The sequence below is a fragment of the Hetaerina americana genome, unplaced genomic scaffold (genome assembly GCF_022747635.1).
Source record: "Hetaerina americana unplaced genomic scaffold, ioHetAmer1.1.p SCAF_23, whole genome shotgun sequence".
NCBI lineage: Eukaryota > Metazoa > Arthropoda > Insecta > Odonata > Calopterygidae > Hetaerina > Hetaerina americana.
This window is the reverse complement of record NW_027286797.1, coordinates 2,431,075-2,449,089: the sequence shown is the minus strand read 5'-3', so window position 1 is coordinate 2,449,089 and position 18,015 is coordinate 2,431,075. Positions and strand designations below refer to the sequence as shown.

Here is an 18,015-nt window from a genome sequence, read left to right as displayed (position 1 = left end):
AGTAGCTGTGTCCATCCAAAAACCTACCTTAACCGGTAGATTACCTTATAATAAAATACACACACACACACACACACATATATATATATATATATATATATATATATATATATATATATATATATATAATTGATACATGTGTATATATATATATACACACAGGAGTATATATACAAACACATAGGAATACATACAATACACAAGCATACACGCACTGGACGATGAAGACACAAAAGGGGAGTGAGGTTAAAAAAAAGGTAAAGAAACGTACACGTATACGGACGAACGTACAACGAACAAGTGACAAGAGAATTTTCGCGTAAAAAATGACACAATTTTACTCTCATTATCCTATCGAGTGCTCTGCCAACTGAGCAAATGTGTGAAGTAAAAGTGTATTAGAAAATAATCAAGATTGAAATCGGCAGCGCCGATCGACAAATAATTCTCTGATATTATTCTCAAATGTACTCCAGAACGCATGCTGGAATAACACAAACAAATTCGGAAGAGCGGTATTCTGATTCATGATAAAGACGACCGCAGGCAATCTCAAAGCGCTTTTTCATGGTTTTCTTTTGAAACGGGCTTTCAAATAAATTATTTACTAGTGCCTCAAGGATATCTAAAATTTCCACGCAAATTTCACAGTTTAACAATCATCGCACTCCGAGTCACCGTTCTTGATATTTTCGTGGACATGAGCTTCAGCTAAGAATTGTTTTAAAATACTGAATTACGATACTTCAGGAGAAACATGTCAACTGCACAGATCTTCCGGAAGCGTGCATGAGTGGTAATTACACAATCAACGTGTGACAAGTACACCATTGATGATGTGAACGAAATACAGGTAGCTTATGAGATAAATCCCGTTTGTGTAGAATTCCTCGTGGAATTCACTATGGGTGATTGCGTTTTGCATAGAATGAGGTCGCAGGAGGAAATCCCGAAAAACCTTTGGCACGAACGAATTCCCTTGCGGTCGTTTCCCAGAATTGTAGGCTCGGAATCGAATACCCATTTGAGGTGTCCGGCCGGGAAATAGAACGATATCCTGTAAATGCAATCGGGAATAAGGAGAGGCGAATGAAAGGAAGGCGCGGGAGGACGGCGGTGGATGGGAGCCCTGGTGCCTTTGCGGTGATTGCTCCCTTTACCGCTCTTCCCGCCCACACTCCCTTTCCCACCCAAAGGAAGAGTAGCCCAGCATCCTGGGACCCTCAGGAATGCCACAAAGATGAGAGCCGATTGCGTGAAATCATTCCCCAATATTCGGCGGAGGGTGGCAAAGGACGTGACCGTACGTCACACCGCGCCCGCACCACGCCGGCCCGCTGGTGGGGGGTCTGACTCTCAACACGCGCCAATCGCCTGCGAGCGTGTCTTTTTTACCCCTGTCGGGTGACTCGGTGTAGGCGCAATTTGCAGCGAACGCTTGAACAGCGATACGCTATCGTATTTCGCGTGGATTGGGGAAATCTGGTACGGAGAAGTTGGGCATAATTTCGCCAAGTGTTCAAAGATGAACGCATGCCACAAATAAGTTTTTAAGTGGTCCACGGTCTTCAAGGATGGCCCAGAGTGTGTGGAGGACGAGCCTCGCGCTGGACGGCCGTGGGCGTCAAGAACAGACGCCAACGTGCAACGGGTGCGTGAAATGCTGAACTCAGACCATTGGTGTGCGCATGATCGCAGAGCGTACTGACATTGATGTGATGACAGTGCTCACCGTTACCACTGAAAATTTGGCAATACAAAAGATCTGCAGTAAACTCGTCCCGAAGGACGACCAATGGCAAATTCGAGATCCTCCTTGCGAAGATCTTCTGCAATGCGTTGAAGAAAACCTCGGCTTTTTAGACAGTCCCGACCTTGCACTAGCAGACCTTTTCCCATTCCCAAAAGTTAAATCCTCCCTTCCTCAAAGGACACCACCATGGAACCCTAAGTGCTGTCGAAGAAATTTGCACGTGTACCCTTAAGGACCTTTCGGAATCCGCCTACCAGGGAGCCTTCGAGTCGTGGAAAAGCCGCTGGCAAAAGTGTGCCGACGCTCAAGGGATGTATTTTGAAGAATTTGGAGGCATTGTAGCAACATCTGATATTAACCTATTTTTCCGAAATTTTTCCCGATAAGTTTTATACAAACCTTGCACCAAGTTCTTGGTATTGATGTCACACGCTCAGTGAACGGCGTTTACACAAAAGATGTGCTCCCCTTCATACCGTACATACTGCACATACTGCATCGATTAATCTTGCATTATGGTAAGAAATGTTTAGCCTTCTCTGCCATTTATTTTCTTGCTAGCTACTTATTTCGCGTGAGATTGCACCACTTTTATGAGGGTTTCGCAAAGAAATAGACTTCAGGCGCTATAGTGTTTCTGCCCCATTATCAGTTTTGCTATTCAAAACGCAGAGCGACGCTGTAAACTCAAATGCCGAACGCGTGAAAGCTGCTCTGCAGATGCAGATCGGGTAAAACGGTTTCCCCTACGTAGCATCAGGAACTGCTTTCGATTTTCACCCAAAATAAAATTAATGTTAAGTGAAACTACTCCTGATATCCGACCAGTTAAACACTTCCCGATACCCGGCATGCAAGGCATGGATCTGAAAATTGCTCTTTGCTTTACAACGCGTGGGATACTATGATAAAAATTATTAATTTATTCGCTAGACAAAAACACACTGGCAAAAGACACCCCCGAATTGATTTCAACGAATAATTCAATAAAAGCAAAGTCCACAAATAGGGAAAGGAAATGAAAGGTGGCGTAGGAGAGGTGGAGAGACGAAGGAAACAGAGTAAACAATGAGGCGGCGTCCGAGGAGGTGGGGGTGGTGTGGGGGGCGCGTCGCATGGGGAGAAGAGGTCAAGGGAAGGAAGAACTATCGCCATTGAGTGAGACGTGGAAGACGAGAGGGTGGCGACATATCTTCGCGTGAGTGGAGGGCGGGGGAGTGGTTGACGACGACGGAACTCGGCGCTCAAGAGGGAAATGAAGAGAGGCGACCGATTGGCTTGAGCGTGGCGGAGCAGAGAGGAACCCTAATGCTGGAGCTTGATTCCAGCACAGAAAGAAGGAGTCATTTCAGCAGTGGGGCACCCGTGTGTGAACGAGCACGGCAGCGAAATCAGTGTGGCATTTCGGAATGCCGGGTTTAATCCCCAGGTAGGGGCGATAAGCAATTCTTCCGCAAGACGTGGGGCGCCTTTCAGAATTTTCATTTATTTGATGAGTTAAAATAAAACAAACAATCATGTAAATCAGATGACTGGAAAAAAAGCGTCTCGTTGCATCGAACACGTGGGCAAATGCACCGTCTGCGTACGTATTACCCTGAAAGCTGGTGCAAAGACGTGTGCCGGCTGGAGCGTTGCCACAAGCTATTGGATCAATCTGTGTTTTTATCACGCACTATGGAGCATTTTATTCTCGCGCAGCTCGAATGGCTGCAAGAATTATGCTCCACTATTGCAATATCGAGATGGTCATCCAAATTGTGTGGCATTGGCCGTTGCGAGGCCCACTGAGCGGCACATCGACTGAACTCCACGATCGGCACACGGGGTTTGAAAGCACTAGGAGCGAGCAAAGTGTCGAAACGAAAATGTCACGCTCGAAAAGAAAAACAAGAGCGAATGAGATAACCCCCCTTTCAAACGACTCCATGGGCGCACTAGATATTTCATTGACGGGTTTTAAGGACGTAGAATTGTGTATCAAACTCCAAACGGAGAACATCGTAGGGTAATGACTCCCTTTCAAACTTTTAAAGGATTCGACTTTGCATTCGAATTAAGAGCACGTCATTCGGACTGTGATGAGGGGCTCCGGTGGCTGGGTTCGACGGACTAAAAGCGTATAGCGTGTCACTGGTCTCTTTTTAATGGAACCATCAATCAATAGATCGTGCAATACCTTCGATTTCACGTTTCCGCACGACCCACTTCCTACCTACTCTAGGCCCTGCAATGGTACGAACCTCCAGCCAGAGTTAATCTGATAAGGGGTGATTTTTTAAAGATACGTAAAATATTTCTATGGTAAGATTTTGCAGAAGGGCGAAAGGGCGAAAACGTGAACAAATTAGAAAAAGGGGCCTGCGGTGGAAAAATAAATCCCTCGGTGGTAAAAGTCATTTGTGTAGAACGAAGCTGGAATTTTAGGGATGAGGAAACTATAATTCTCACGGATACGTTCCGTTCCATGGAATTTCAGATCATGATTATGGTCATATTCAATTTTGGAGGGCCTAATGAATGCAACTCACGAAGCAGATATTTCCGGCTTTTCTTACTAGCACACAAGATTAGTAGTGTAAAACAATTGATTGGTGAACCAAGGCAATGCTCATAGCATGTTCAATTTGAAACGGACACCAGGCAGCAAATCCCTGTCTTAAATTCTTACTAACTCAGAAACAATCCCAGAAGGCAAACTACAAAGTCACGCCCATTGGTGAGGTTCACCTTTCAGATGGCGAGCGAGTGAATTGGAAGATACCATCGAATAATCTAACTCGTTCAAAGCAAAGGATCACTTTAGAGTTCAGAGTGTTCCCTGAGAATTGTAGCTCACCGCCAAAACTTGATGCCGATTGCGATAGAAATATACAGTCCGCGTCCAAATATTCCTACAAAAATTATAATAAAATTCTTACAAATATTTCAATGCGATGAATTTCATATTAGCGGGTGACTCCGTTAAAACTTACCATTGCGGCATCTCCCGCAATTTCTTTGAATTTTTCAAATATTTATTCAGTTACTTACTTTTAAAGGAATGTTTATTAGGAATGTCCCGAGCTGATAGTTTTTTAAAATAAAATTTTAATTATATTCTCGCAATTTGCTCCTATCTGCAGCTATTGTTTCGGTAATTTCAATTAATTAAATTATTACCTCAGAATAGGATATTAGGTTTTTCCACGATTTAGCGCACGGTGTTGCCATTTTTCCCACAAAAACTATGGATGGACATCATTGGAATTACATCGAAATAATTGAAGCTATACCATTTCAATGACTTTGGATGTGTGTTGGCCTCATAACCGAATGGAGGCTGTGATTCCACAGCTATAGTGACATGAAAGAATGAAAAATATGCCGGATGTAAACCCTCACACGGCGCGAAGCATCACAGCGAGCAAACCACACGAGGAGCAGCGTCCCATTCGAGAGCTCGATTCGGACCAGAAAAGTATGAAGCGCATCCCATTCCATTGGAGACCCATCACAACCACGGTCATGGGATCGCGCCATCGTCATGCGAGTACCGACAGAGGCGACGGCGCGCGCGGACTTCAAGTAAAACAGCTGCGATTGTGGTGACAGCTGTGCGCTGCAAGGGGAGAGCTAATGTTTCTCCGGGTGTGGCGTGCGTGGAGGGAGACAGGAGTACAAATTATCCCGAAAAACATCGCGTGATTAATGGACGCTCCTTTTGCCAACGGTTCGGCCATTAAATCGGTTTTCGGTCGTTAGGCACCCGGGACAATTTCCGCTGACCGGAGCGAACATAGAGAGAGGACGGGGAGATGACTTGCAGCGGCAACTGTTGTTATTTCTCCCTTGGGCGAAGGAGCAATGATTTACTGGTTAGGTTTCCCGGTTGAACTAAGAATCATGCGCACACCTTATTTCCGGACGCATGCATTGGAAAATTATCCATTCGATCGGAATCTTAAAAATATATAGATATTTCTCTAAACGCACGAGTCATTCTCCCTAAAATCTGTACATTAAAAATGTGACCCAAACTCTAACAGTTTCTCATTGGTTTGAATTGGCACAACGTTAAAACCATCCCGAAGTATGGTCATTAATTACTATGAAATTGGGTTATGATAGATTTTTAACGTATCATTCGCAGTGTGACAGAAAATAAATAATTAAATGATGCTTTTAAAAGGCTCAATCATATAAATTTCTTGATGAAGTTCTCTCGGGTCTTCCACCGGGTTAGGGGTTCCATGTTGGCCGACGTTTTGATGCCCGACTCGTGCATCGTCTTCAGGAATGATGATATCCACTCGGTTTTTGGCCGCCTTATATACATGCGCGCTCGGACTCTGGGTAGAATATATGAATGCATTGTAAAAGAAAGGAGTCCTTATAAAATAGGTAACTTATCTGTACCTTTTCATGACACTAGACAGACTGATACGACTGACATACGATACTAGCAAATAGAGATCCTGATTACTGATCCTGACTGCTGAATTTATTACGGACTTTGCCTGCTTGGACTTTCTCTCCTGGATATTATACGGACTGGACCTGAAATTATCGTATCTTCTCTCCTGCTCGACCTTGACCTCTTGGACCACCCTACGGCTTCTGCATACTCTGCTGATTCTCCTGGACATCCTTTCTGCCCTCCAATTCGACGTGGTGTCGAGAAAAATCATACCCAAACTTCGGAGGTGGACGGACCTTTCCAGGACCATTCCTACACACCCGTTTCACATAGTACACTCACTACACTTAGGTGACTTGAGACCATCTCAGCCGTAGCTCCGGAGAGGGGAGGCTAACTTAGTCCCTCCTTCTCACTCTCTGGTGGCGATCGAGCTGTGTCCCCATTGGTCGTCTCGTGCGGTTACCAAGGAAAGGGAGCCAGTCTCCCCTTGCACTTCCTTGGGACCCGTGCGGGTCCACTTCTTAGGGATTTAGGGCGGGTAGATCCCTGGACACAGACCTGCTGTGCCCGCTCTGCGGATCGGCAGGGGTGTCCAAGGGGCCTCCCAAGGTAACCCTCTCCCCCCCCTAGGTACGTCTCGAGTCGCCAACACTCAAAACACTCACTACACGATTTCACACTTACCTTTCACATCTCTGCTCTTTACCTCCCCTAAAATTTATTCACCTCCTCCAAAGCGACCTATCGATTTCAATCTGGCCGAGTAACGCAATCATGGATCTCCCGGCCTCGGAAACGTCGTCGGCAGTCCAGCCGGATACTCTATATACGCTACGCCCTGACCCTTTATCATCATCTCAAATTTTACCTCACGACCTGCCTTCAACTTCCATGACAGATCCTTCCGAAGCTACTGCAAACTCAGCCAACCTTAATCTACTAATGGGTTTAATCCCAAAGCCGAAACCAGCTGTAAAGAAAGCATACATTGAGCTCGATGAACACTTCTTAAATGACCCTCGCTTTCAATCCCTACTAGCCGGATTCAAAGGAGCAAAGGTCACCATCGCACCTGAGCCTGCCACCTACGAACTAAGACCTGAATGCGGACCTCTGCACCCCCCTTCTCATTCCAGTCCAACAGTGCACCCGATCAAAAGCGGTACCTCTCAAAGCACCCAATGCCTTGATCCACCTGAAAGCTATCCGAACCAAGCTTCCACAGTCAAACGCTCCGCTCCACTCGATGAACCTTTTCAAACTGTCACTTCCAAACGGAAGGCCCGGAATAAACCAACCCAGCAAGCGCCTCAAATACTTACTGCCAACCGCTTCACCTGCCTTACCCCCACCCCCATGGACGATCAAAACGAAGACTCTTCCATCCACGACGAAAACACCTCAGCAGAGCCCACTCCTCCTCCCAAAACTCGCATCCCGCCCATTTTCCTTCGTGATATGACCAACTGGCAATTAAAATTCAACGAAATCCGGGGTGTCTGCACGATCCCCCCGGTCGCCAATCTGATCCGCAATGAAATCCGTATTCAGTGCCAGACCATCACGGACTTCCGAGCGGTAACTAAAAAGCTGTCCTCAAAAAACATTTCCTACTATACCTATCAACTACAAACGGACAAAAAACCACACTTTGTCCTTCGTGGATTACCAGCTAACACTCCTAAGGAAGCCATAGAAGAAGCTCTTGCGGATGTTGGTTTCCCAGCGGAGAATATTTCTCAACTACGCTCTAGCCGGCCAAACCAACTTGAAAAGGCAGAAAGGGAAGCCATTCGCAGTCAAAATCCCAATGCAGAGCTTCCACGAATTGACCCCCATCCGCTACCGCTCTACCAGGTCCGTCTCCAGGACCCCTCTCGTGCGAAAGAATTCCTTGAACTCAAATCAATCCTCCACCTCAAAACCTCGGTTGAACCATTCAGACCCCCCCCGGGACCTCCGCAATGCCTCAGCTGCCAACGGTATGGCCACACTTACAAAACGTGCGGCCTTCCACCTCGTTGCGTTAAATGCGCTGGCAACCACCACTACAGGGATTGCCAAAAACCAAAAGCCACTCCAGCCACCTGTGTTAACTGCGGCGGTCCCCACACTGCTAATTACCGCGGTTGCATTGTTCACCGCGAACTTCTCCTTAAGATACGAAACAAAAGAGATTCCCTGCAAATACAACCCACGCAAAATTCTTCACCTCAGTTGCACAATAACTTCAACGCCCAAGCCTTCCCCTCACTTCCAAATCCTTGGAACAACCGTGCAATCCAACAAACGAAGAAGCCTCAGCCGTCACACAACCCGCCGACCTATTCCGATCAAAACCAACCACCCCCGGCTTCGCAAGATCTCCCGGTGACCATTAATACACCGTCCAATGACGTTAAGACCACTCTATTAAGTATTATCACGAAACTTCTCTCCCCCACCGATAACAAATCCCTCATCCGCATCATCACCAACGATCTCATACCTGCCCTTCTTCAACTCATAAATGGCGCCTAATATACTAAACTCAGCCCATATGCTAAAAGTTCTACAATGGAACGTTAATGGAATCAATGCCAAAAAACAGGAGTTAAATCTGTTAATAAGCCGTCACAATCCAGACATCATCCTTCTACAGGAAACCAAAATGAACAATAGACAAACCTTCAGCTGCCCAAACTACCGTGTTGTCAGGAAGGATAGGACAAGCGGTCCCGGAGGAGGAGTTATGGTCCTATCTAAAACAAGCCTGCTCTCTGTCGAGCTTCACCCCCCAACCACAATAAAACTCGAACTTGCCGGTATTGCAATTAAAGGACCAACAGGGACGCTGAACGTCTGGTCTGCTTACTTCCCACCTTCAACCTCATCTAAAGTAGACTCCTCTGATCTATCAGCGCTTTCTACCTTGCTGCACTCAAAGATAATTATAGGAGGTGACCTGAACGCCAAGCACGCTGCTTGGGGCTGCAACACCACCACTACGCGAGGACGCGCCGTCCGTAAACTACTATCATCCAACAACCTAGACATTCACGCGCCACCTTTTCCCACCCACTTTCATGCCAATCCCCTCTCCTCTGATATTTTGGATGTGGCCCTCTCATCCGCGGATATTTCATTCCAAATAACCAATCTAGACAACTCTGCCTCCGACCACTGCCCGATATTTTACTGCGTTCCTACCCTTTCTTACTCACAACCCGAGCCTCCCAAAAAAATCGACTGGAAACTCTTCAAAGAAAATTGTTTGAGTGTAAGCCTTGCCTCTACCATAACTTACTCATCTGAAAGCATAGAAAAAGCGGCTATAGACTTCACTGCCACCCTGAGCCGAATTATTCAACGGTCCTATTACCCTCCTTCCCCGGCCTCCATCGCCGGACCCACGCTACCTCCTGACATCCTGCGCCTTATTTCCCTCAGAAATAAAGCGAGAGCTCTTTGGCAACGAACCCATCTCCGCCAAGACAAAAACTATTACTGTGCATTAAGAAACTTAATCACATCCAAAATCAGAATCCACAGGCAAAAAACTTGGCACAACAAAGTTAGCTCCCTCTCACACGAGGACAACTCCGTCTGGATCCTAGCCCGCTGCCTACGAAGGAAGAAGTTACCAACTCCACCAATAATCTATAACGGCAGAGCGCTATATGACGACGGCGACAAAGCCGACGCCTTTGCGGACTCCTTGGAACTAATTTTCAAAAATGACAAATCCTCGCCGTTGGCCTCAGAGGCCTTGAGCAATGACAAAAACCTCTCCCTATGCCCCCCACCGCCTTTCCCGGAAATCACGTCGCAAGAACTAATCTCTATAATCTCCCACTCCAAATCCAAGTCGTCTCCAGGCCCCGATCAGATCTCCTACCTTCACCTCAAAAACCTACCCAAGACCCTCATCAAACACCTACTTTGCATCCTTAACGCTTGTATCACTGCAGCGTACTTCCCGAAGATCTGGAAAATGGCTAAAGTCATCCTCCTACCAAAACCAGGAAAATGTCCATCAGACATCCAAAACTACAGACCCATCAGCCTGCTCTCCTGCATGGGCAAGCTTCTGGAAAAATGCGTGCTAAACAGGCTTCAAGAAGAGGTCTCCGCCCTTGACTTGATCAGACCTGAGCAAACCGGCTTTCGCCGTCACCACTCTACAACGCAGCAAATCACAAGACTGGTAGAGCAAATAACGTTCGGCTTTAACATACATAAGCACACCCAAGTAGCCTTCTTGGACTTGCAAAGAGCCTTTGATAAAGTCTGGCACGGTGGCCTGTTGCTTAAATTGTCCCAAAGTGAAATTTCAATTTACTTGTTAAAAATCATCCAATCTTTTCTCTCGCACCGCACGTTCTATGTATCCCTCCATGACTCCAGATCAACCACCCGCACTATAACAGCAGGCGTCCCACAAGGATCCATCCTATCACCTGTCCTATTCAATATTTATATTAACGACATCCCCTCGCACCCAAAAACCGAAAGCTACCTCTACGCGGATGACACAGCCATAGCCTCAACATCCTTTGATCCTGATCATGCTGCCGACAATGTCCAAGAACACTTAGACATCATAGAAGAGTGGATGTCCGACTGGAAACTCTCCATCAACCCATCAAAATGTGTGAACGTCAATTTTGCCAGAAAATGGAGGAAACCAAACAGCACCCCAATATACTACGGCAAGGAAAAGATCCCACAGGCATCATCTGCCAAATTTCTCGGTGTGCAGCTAGATACAAAGCTAACCTGGCAAACTCACATCCAGCATGCACTAAATAAGGCCAACGCAGCTTTATTCTCCATCTACCCCCTTATCAAACGCACAAGTCCCCTCCGTCTGCTCACTAAAACACTCCTGTTTAAATCAATGATAAGGCCTATTCTGACGTACGGATATCCAGCCTGGGGGTCAGTAGCTGCAACCAATCTGATAAAATTGACTCGCTTCCAAAATAAAACTTTGAGAATAATCACTAACGCTCCTTGGTTCGTCCGAAATGAAGATATCCACAAAGACCTCAAAATTTCAGACCTACCAACACATCTCAATGACCTTGCGTCGTCCTTCAACCAAGCTCTGGGTAAAACTGGGAACCCAATTATCGAATCTCTATGGGACTATTCTACAAATCCTCACTTCAAACACAAACGCCCCAAAACTAGCCTCAATGAAAAATAGACGCCATTAAATTAAATACGCAATCAGCTCCTTCGACACATCCTTTATTGCTTAACCACACCCTGCAAGAAATAAATCCGCCAACCGTTGATCAGCTTAGCTGGATATCGGAAATTAAAAATGCGCCTAACGGCGCAGTCCTTTACGGTGGTCGGTTGGTCGGTCGACCTTTTCATGTCTCCGAGTGATCAGATGCGTTGGGATTGGCAGTGATATGGAGAGGAAAGACAGGTTTGTCCATGAACACCTTTGCTTTTCAACGTATGCGCAGAGAACATGGCAAGAGAAGCATGCGAAGAGTTGGTGATAGGAATGAAGGAAGGTGGGGAATTAATTAAATACACTAGAATTTTGGTTGATGTAGAATTATTAAGATAGTCATTCAAAGGATTATAATCATTGCTGAGAGAAGGGGAAAATCATTGCGATAGGCGTTCGATGAGAATCAACGTAAAAACACGAGGTTTTCGAGAAAGAGAAATGCTAACTACGGAGATGTCTGTCGACCAGGTCTCAGAATTAGCTAAAAATTGGTAGATAGGTAGTCCTTGAAAAACTCTTCTCGAGTCACCACGGTCTCTAGATATTACCAGCAATAACTTCTGAATTACATCAGGGACTGTGTAAGGCTAATGGCGAATAAGCATGAATGTTGGGGCCTACGAAATCATTGAGGGGAGCTTTAAGTGAAACGGTGGGATTAATTTTCCTCCGATTTTCTACGTTTTATTTCCCATAATTTTCCGATTTCGGATTTTAATTTTATGAAGCGTTCTGAGGCGGTTTTGCATGAATATCATAATTTTCGGTTGCGGAGGTTAATCCACTATTTTCCGTGTCGCGGCTATGTGTCAACTCTACCACTCCCGTGCATCTTCACCACATATGAAAACTAATATTTACATTTTAATATTTAAATACGACCAATAAAATTTACCAGATTCTAAAGGAAATTGATCTCTCTCCCAGCACACCCTTACACGCGACTAACGGTGCTTTTCCAACAATTTTATAACCTTCTCTTCTATCCTGACTTACCTAATTTTTTCTGTTTTAACGCCCCGGAACATAGGAGCCAAGGGTAAAAAAAGCAATGTATAGTATGTTACATTGTACGAGGCCTATTCAAAAAGTATCGCGATTTTTGTGTTTTTTCAAAAATTATTTATTTATTCATGAATATCTATTTTGTCCCGTTCAAACTAATCCCCATTAGATATTATACACTTACCAATTCTCTTTTCTTCACTTCGTAAATGTTTTCGTCCGTCTTTCGACGTGCTCGTGCGTCCGGCCCGCTCTTCGTCGTTCACATCTTCTCGGCCCTCTGAGAACATTTTTTACCACCAATAAACGTTGCTTCGGTCCAAGATAGTTTCTCCATATGCCACAGTCAGCATTCGGAATGCGTCCGAGCACTTAATTTCGTTTTTCACTCAAAATTTGGTACAGATTCTTAGATCCATTTTTTGGAACAGGCAACAATCGAAGACAAGCCAAAACACGTCCAAGAAAAACATCTGTCAACAATTTGATGAAGTTCTCTCGGGTCTTCCACCGGGTCAGGGGTTCCTGTTGGCCGACGTTTCGATGCCCGACTCGTGCATCGTCTTCAGGGATGATGATTGCCACTCGTTTTTTTTAGTTTTATAGGTCTTTATTTCCGTATAGAAACAGCGTACAAGAAATGCATAAAATATATGATGGAAACATAACATAACAATACGGAAATCCCGTATTGTTATGTTATGTTTCCATCATAGATTGCCACTCGGTTTTTGGCCGCCTTTTATACATGCGCGCTCGGACTCAGGTGACTTCCGATTGGTCCGACGAAGGGGAGCCTCCTGATTGGTCGCCGGGTCGTTGTGCTTTACTCCTTTCTCTTTTCACCTCCATTAGCACAGGTTTCCACGTGTGGCTGAGGGAGTAGCCGGAATCCCTGTTGAAATTCCGTCCTGCCATTTTAATTTCAATGGATTCCTTGATAACGCGGTCCCAGTAACCACCGGCGCGGGCAAGTAGCTTGGTCCCGTTGAAATCAATTGCGTGGTCCATCCCGATGCTGCGTTCGGCGATGGCTGATTTTTCCACCTGCCCTAGTCGTAGATGTCTTTTATGTTCCTTTAACCTCGTCTCGATGGTCCGCCCTGCCTCTCCAATGTAGACCTCCCCGCAGGCACACGGGACTTGGTATATGCCCGGGGTCTTTAAGCCGATTGGGTCCTTCGCTCTGACCAACAAGTTTCTGATTTTCCCCGGTGGTTTATGGATTGCCTCGATTTTATGCCTCGCCAGTATCCTGGATATTTTCCCGGACATCGAGGCGACGTACTGCAAGCAGGCCCTGGCTAATGGTTTTTCTTTTTCCTCCGCCGTGCGGGGTTGCGGGTCGAAGGACCTTTTTAGGGCCAAGGAGATTTCGCGTGTACTATACCCATTCTGGAGGAAGGTGGAATATAAATTTCGTTTGTACCACTCCCTCCCTAATTAAAATGATTGGTGTGAGCACGCTGAAATTCACACAAATTGGACATTTTTTAAGTAGAGGCATAAATATTCATTATTAAATTTAATATTCCATAATATATACAGACAGGGTGCGGCGCTTACATCTGGACAAATTTCAAATTGAATTTCCCGCCATATCGTAGGTCCACTGGATATCGCAATTTGCGGTCTTGAAAGCCATAGGCATCTAGTAAACAGTCATAACCTCGAAATGGCCGAGATTTTACGTAAAAGTGCGGAGTGCAATCGAAGAGCCGCTATTATCGAAAGTGTTCGCACTGGGCGTTATATTTAGAAGTAGTTCGATTCTTCCGGTACACCAGATCAACTGTTTACCATATTTTGGCTAAGTACAATTCTTCGGAGAAATCTGGGGCAGGTTTCGCTAACCCGGCGAGGAAATCTCATTCGAGAGAAGCGAGTCTTTGTCCGGATTTAAGCGCCGGACCCTGTGTAACTATTTGTTAGAGCATGTATATTTAAGTATAATCAAAGTATTTATCAATTTCATTATTTCACTAAATAATGCACATTTAGATTAGCACAATGAACAGCATCTTTTCTCGTTTCATAACAACGCACTGGGTCTGAGGACTGCAAATGAACACTGAAGCATATTCTACCGTTTGTCGCACTGACTTCCACCAATTAAATATTGCCTCTTACGCTTGGTCATCTACTCGCCTTGTGCGCTAAACTCACCTTTTTGGACATTGAATAGGAGTAAGGCTACTGTTTTACACTGGCATCTACCCATAACCCGCAAACCACCGCAAGGGCGTATGGCGGGGGGTGTTAGGACACCACTCGTAAAACAGATTCATGAAAAACAGACAAAAGCATGCCAATTCACACTCTCCTCTTTCAGTCTCTCTCTCCTTAACCTGCGATTTCAGAATAAGTTAGAGAGTATAGATAGGATGAGATGGATTTTATGGGGAAACGAGTCATTCTACGATTACTACGCACTCGATTAGATTTATTATGTAAACTACCTATAAAAATTTAAAAGCAAAAATTAAATCTAAATTAAACTTAAAATAAATATTAACCTAAAAACAGCTGGGTATGTATATTTCTCAAGCTACGACCGCGAAATGGCCACACTTGACTTAGATTTACTTTAAGGCCTCACCAAGCAACGCATAATCAGTCTCGAATAATTCCCCGACGTCAAAATGAAACACAATTCAAATTTTGTCAATTGAACGGATGCAGGTACCTTAGCAGCCCTTCCTGGGCATGCCAATAATCGCGTGACACTGTCTATGCTCCCAGAACAATTTTTAACGAGTCATGTATATTTTTCGTTTTCCTTTCATTCAAATTATTATTTCATTAATTTGTACTCATTAAAATGTTTCATGCTTATTTAATTGAATTTTTATAATTATTCAATACCTCTTTTTAGGAAAATTGTTCGGGAATTCTATCACCGTATTTGAAAATGACTCTAGCCCCGCATTACACCGTACGAAATACCACAACAAGATGTAATAGGAAATTGATTGCCTCAGTAAATCTTACATCAGCCTGTTCCTGAGGTAAGAATTACTTTTTCCTTCACACAAATCACAATCTCAGAAGCAGGAAAAATGACAAAGGTAATTCTGAATGGAACAAAAAAAGTTTAAACTATTAAATATCAAAAAAGACCCTGAATAATGAACTAACACACCCTAGCACAGGTCTTGTGCCTACTTTCAGAGTACATTCGGATCCTGAGCATAATTCTGACTGCACATTTGACGATATCGGATAAAAAATTGTAATGGGCAAATATAGGAATGCGAATATTGGAGGCCCCTCCTCCATTGTTACTAATGTTTCGTTAAGTATCTGGCGACGTGGACTCCAAAGAAACTGCGCGAAATGCCGCAGCAGCAGCTTTTTCCGGAGTCATCCGCATTTGCGCATTACAATGAAACAATTTTCAAAGTGTAAAAAACATTCGCTTCGACCAGAATCCCGGTCAAGGGGAATGACTCTTCGAAAAGACGGAAGAGGCGTGGATTTGGAGAGAGAGGAATGGAAACTGTTAGAGAAGAGCAGGGAGCGACCATCAATCATTGAAATATAACATTTTTGCCATTCTCAAAATTATGAAGGCCATCTAATTTAAGCAAATATGCAATACAGTATACATCGGAGAATATAGATCATTTAACGAATTTTTTAGGAAAATGTATCAATCAAGTCCATCAGAATAATATTTCATCTAGTGAAGAAATAATAGCAAGGTGGGAGTTAATGATAGGGACCATAGATAGATACGTAAAACATTATTACTGAAAACTTGCGGAGGGTAAAGTTCTACGTTTCCAAAGTTTGGACAACAAGGGGAAAGAGGATGGGGTGGGTGCTGACGCGTTGATTCATATTGGAGATAATATGGATGGATGGGAAGGGGGAAAGAAGGAGATGTGCTGGGCAAGGCAGGGGCAGAGCGAGGGTCGTTCGGCGAAATTCGGAGGAGGCAATGGAATACTGAAGACAGTGATTTAAGAGAGGACTTCGGGGCGATCTGGTAGAGAGCGGAGAAGAATAGGCATTCTGGACGGCATGAAGGGCGATTGTAACCACATAGAGCTGATATGGTGGAGTCCAGGCAGGTCAACTATTTAGAGTGAGTTTAAACAGTTTAAATTAATCACAATACTCACTTCCTAAATAAAACACAACATCCAGGTATCATTTCGAGTAATTCATCAGAAATTAATCTTCAATGGATAAGTTATGATGCGAAGAATGTTTTTCGCGCTGAGTCACAAACGACAAAAGCACACTCAAGACCAGGAAGAAAAGTCCGGACAAAAAAATATTTTGCTGCTGATAAAAATTATTAAGCATTGACTGTTTATTGAACAAAGTGGATTTACGGAACGGAATCGAGTCAAGCACCTCATTGTTCTCAAAATAATTGACTTCTAAATTGACTTAATATTGAATCTCCGGACCAAGTGACCCAGATATTAGGTCAAGAGTGCAAATTAAGACCTTGGCACGCAGAAGTGAGAATCACTTACGAAAGTGCAGTCGGCCATCTTGGGTAAATAGCAAACACGATTAATACAGCCACAACAGAGAAAAAGGAGAATTTTTCTAAAGGAATCATAAAGTCTCCTCTTCAGCGAAATATAAAAACAATTCCCGAAGATGGGTGTTGTGTATCACACTAGCACACCACGTGCGCTCGCATTCGCTTCCGAACAACTTGGCTCCCGGACGGAATGCGCGTTTCAGCATCACGCGCGAGGGTATACATTCATTGCATCACGGAGGTCGTGAGGTGCGGTCTCACCGATGTCGTTCAGCTGCTCCAGCAGGACGTAGCGCTGGCACTCGCGAAGGTAGGCGCTGCACGTGGAATGGGCCCGCTCGCGGGCCGCCGACCGGGCCGCCTTTCGCTCCAGTTCCATCCGCTCCTGCAGGTTGCAGTCGTCCTCGAGGGCGGTGTACTCGTATCGGCCGCCATGCCTGCAAAAACGTCGCAATGGCAAACTATTGAAGGAGCTACACCCACAGTAGACCATTCACAATTTTTCCTTATTCTTATTTGAGATATTTATATAATCGATATGTTTATCCCACTAATAGCTTAACTCCCTACCCACTGCTACCAGTGTGGCAATATTTTGATAAATAAATTCATTGCTAAAACGAATTAATCCGATATTTTAACTAGCAGTGGTTACAATACAACAATTTCAGAGTGTAAAAATCATTCGCCTTCACCGGGATTTTTACAATCGGCGGCATCTTCCGCAGTTTCTTGAAATTAAGCAATGGTTATTTTTTATAAAATATCAATTATAAATTATTGTGTCTAGCTCAAGGCTATCATAGTTGTGATCAATTGGTACAAGCCAAATTATTTTTCCCGGAGCTTATGGGAAGCGATTTCATTGTGACTGCGCTATTTTTCGAAGTGTTATGGAGATAACTTTTTTAATTCATGTAAATTATATTTTAAGGTGCCCGACGATAGAAATTATCATACATTTCTCGTTGAAAACTTTGAAATTTGCACGAGGTTCAAATAAAAGAGCTACTCACGCACCGACGATTTGGATTAATTAGACTCGCGTTTCAGAATACGGAAAATTCCCGTTTTCAATCGGATATTTCTATTTCTTGAGAGGTCATTCCCCGATGCCC

The 18,015-nt window shown here is 44.5% G+C and overlaps 1 protein-coding gene across 2 annotated transcripts in view; it reads right to left on the bottom strand.

Annotated features, from left to right (window-relative positions):
• The window catches only part of Slob (Slowpoke binding protein), a 320,372-nt gene that overhangs the window by 128,967 nt on the left and 173,390 nt on the right, over nt 1-18,015 (bottom strand). For both annotated transcript variants that reach the window (XM_071586564.1, XM_071586565.1), the window contains exon 4: nt 17,159-17,334. In XM_071586564.1, coding sequence (XP_071442665.1) covers nt 17,159-17,334 — 176 coding nt within the window. The remainder of the gene's footprint in view (nt 1-17,158; nt 17,335-18,015) is intronic.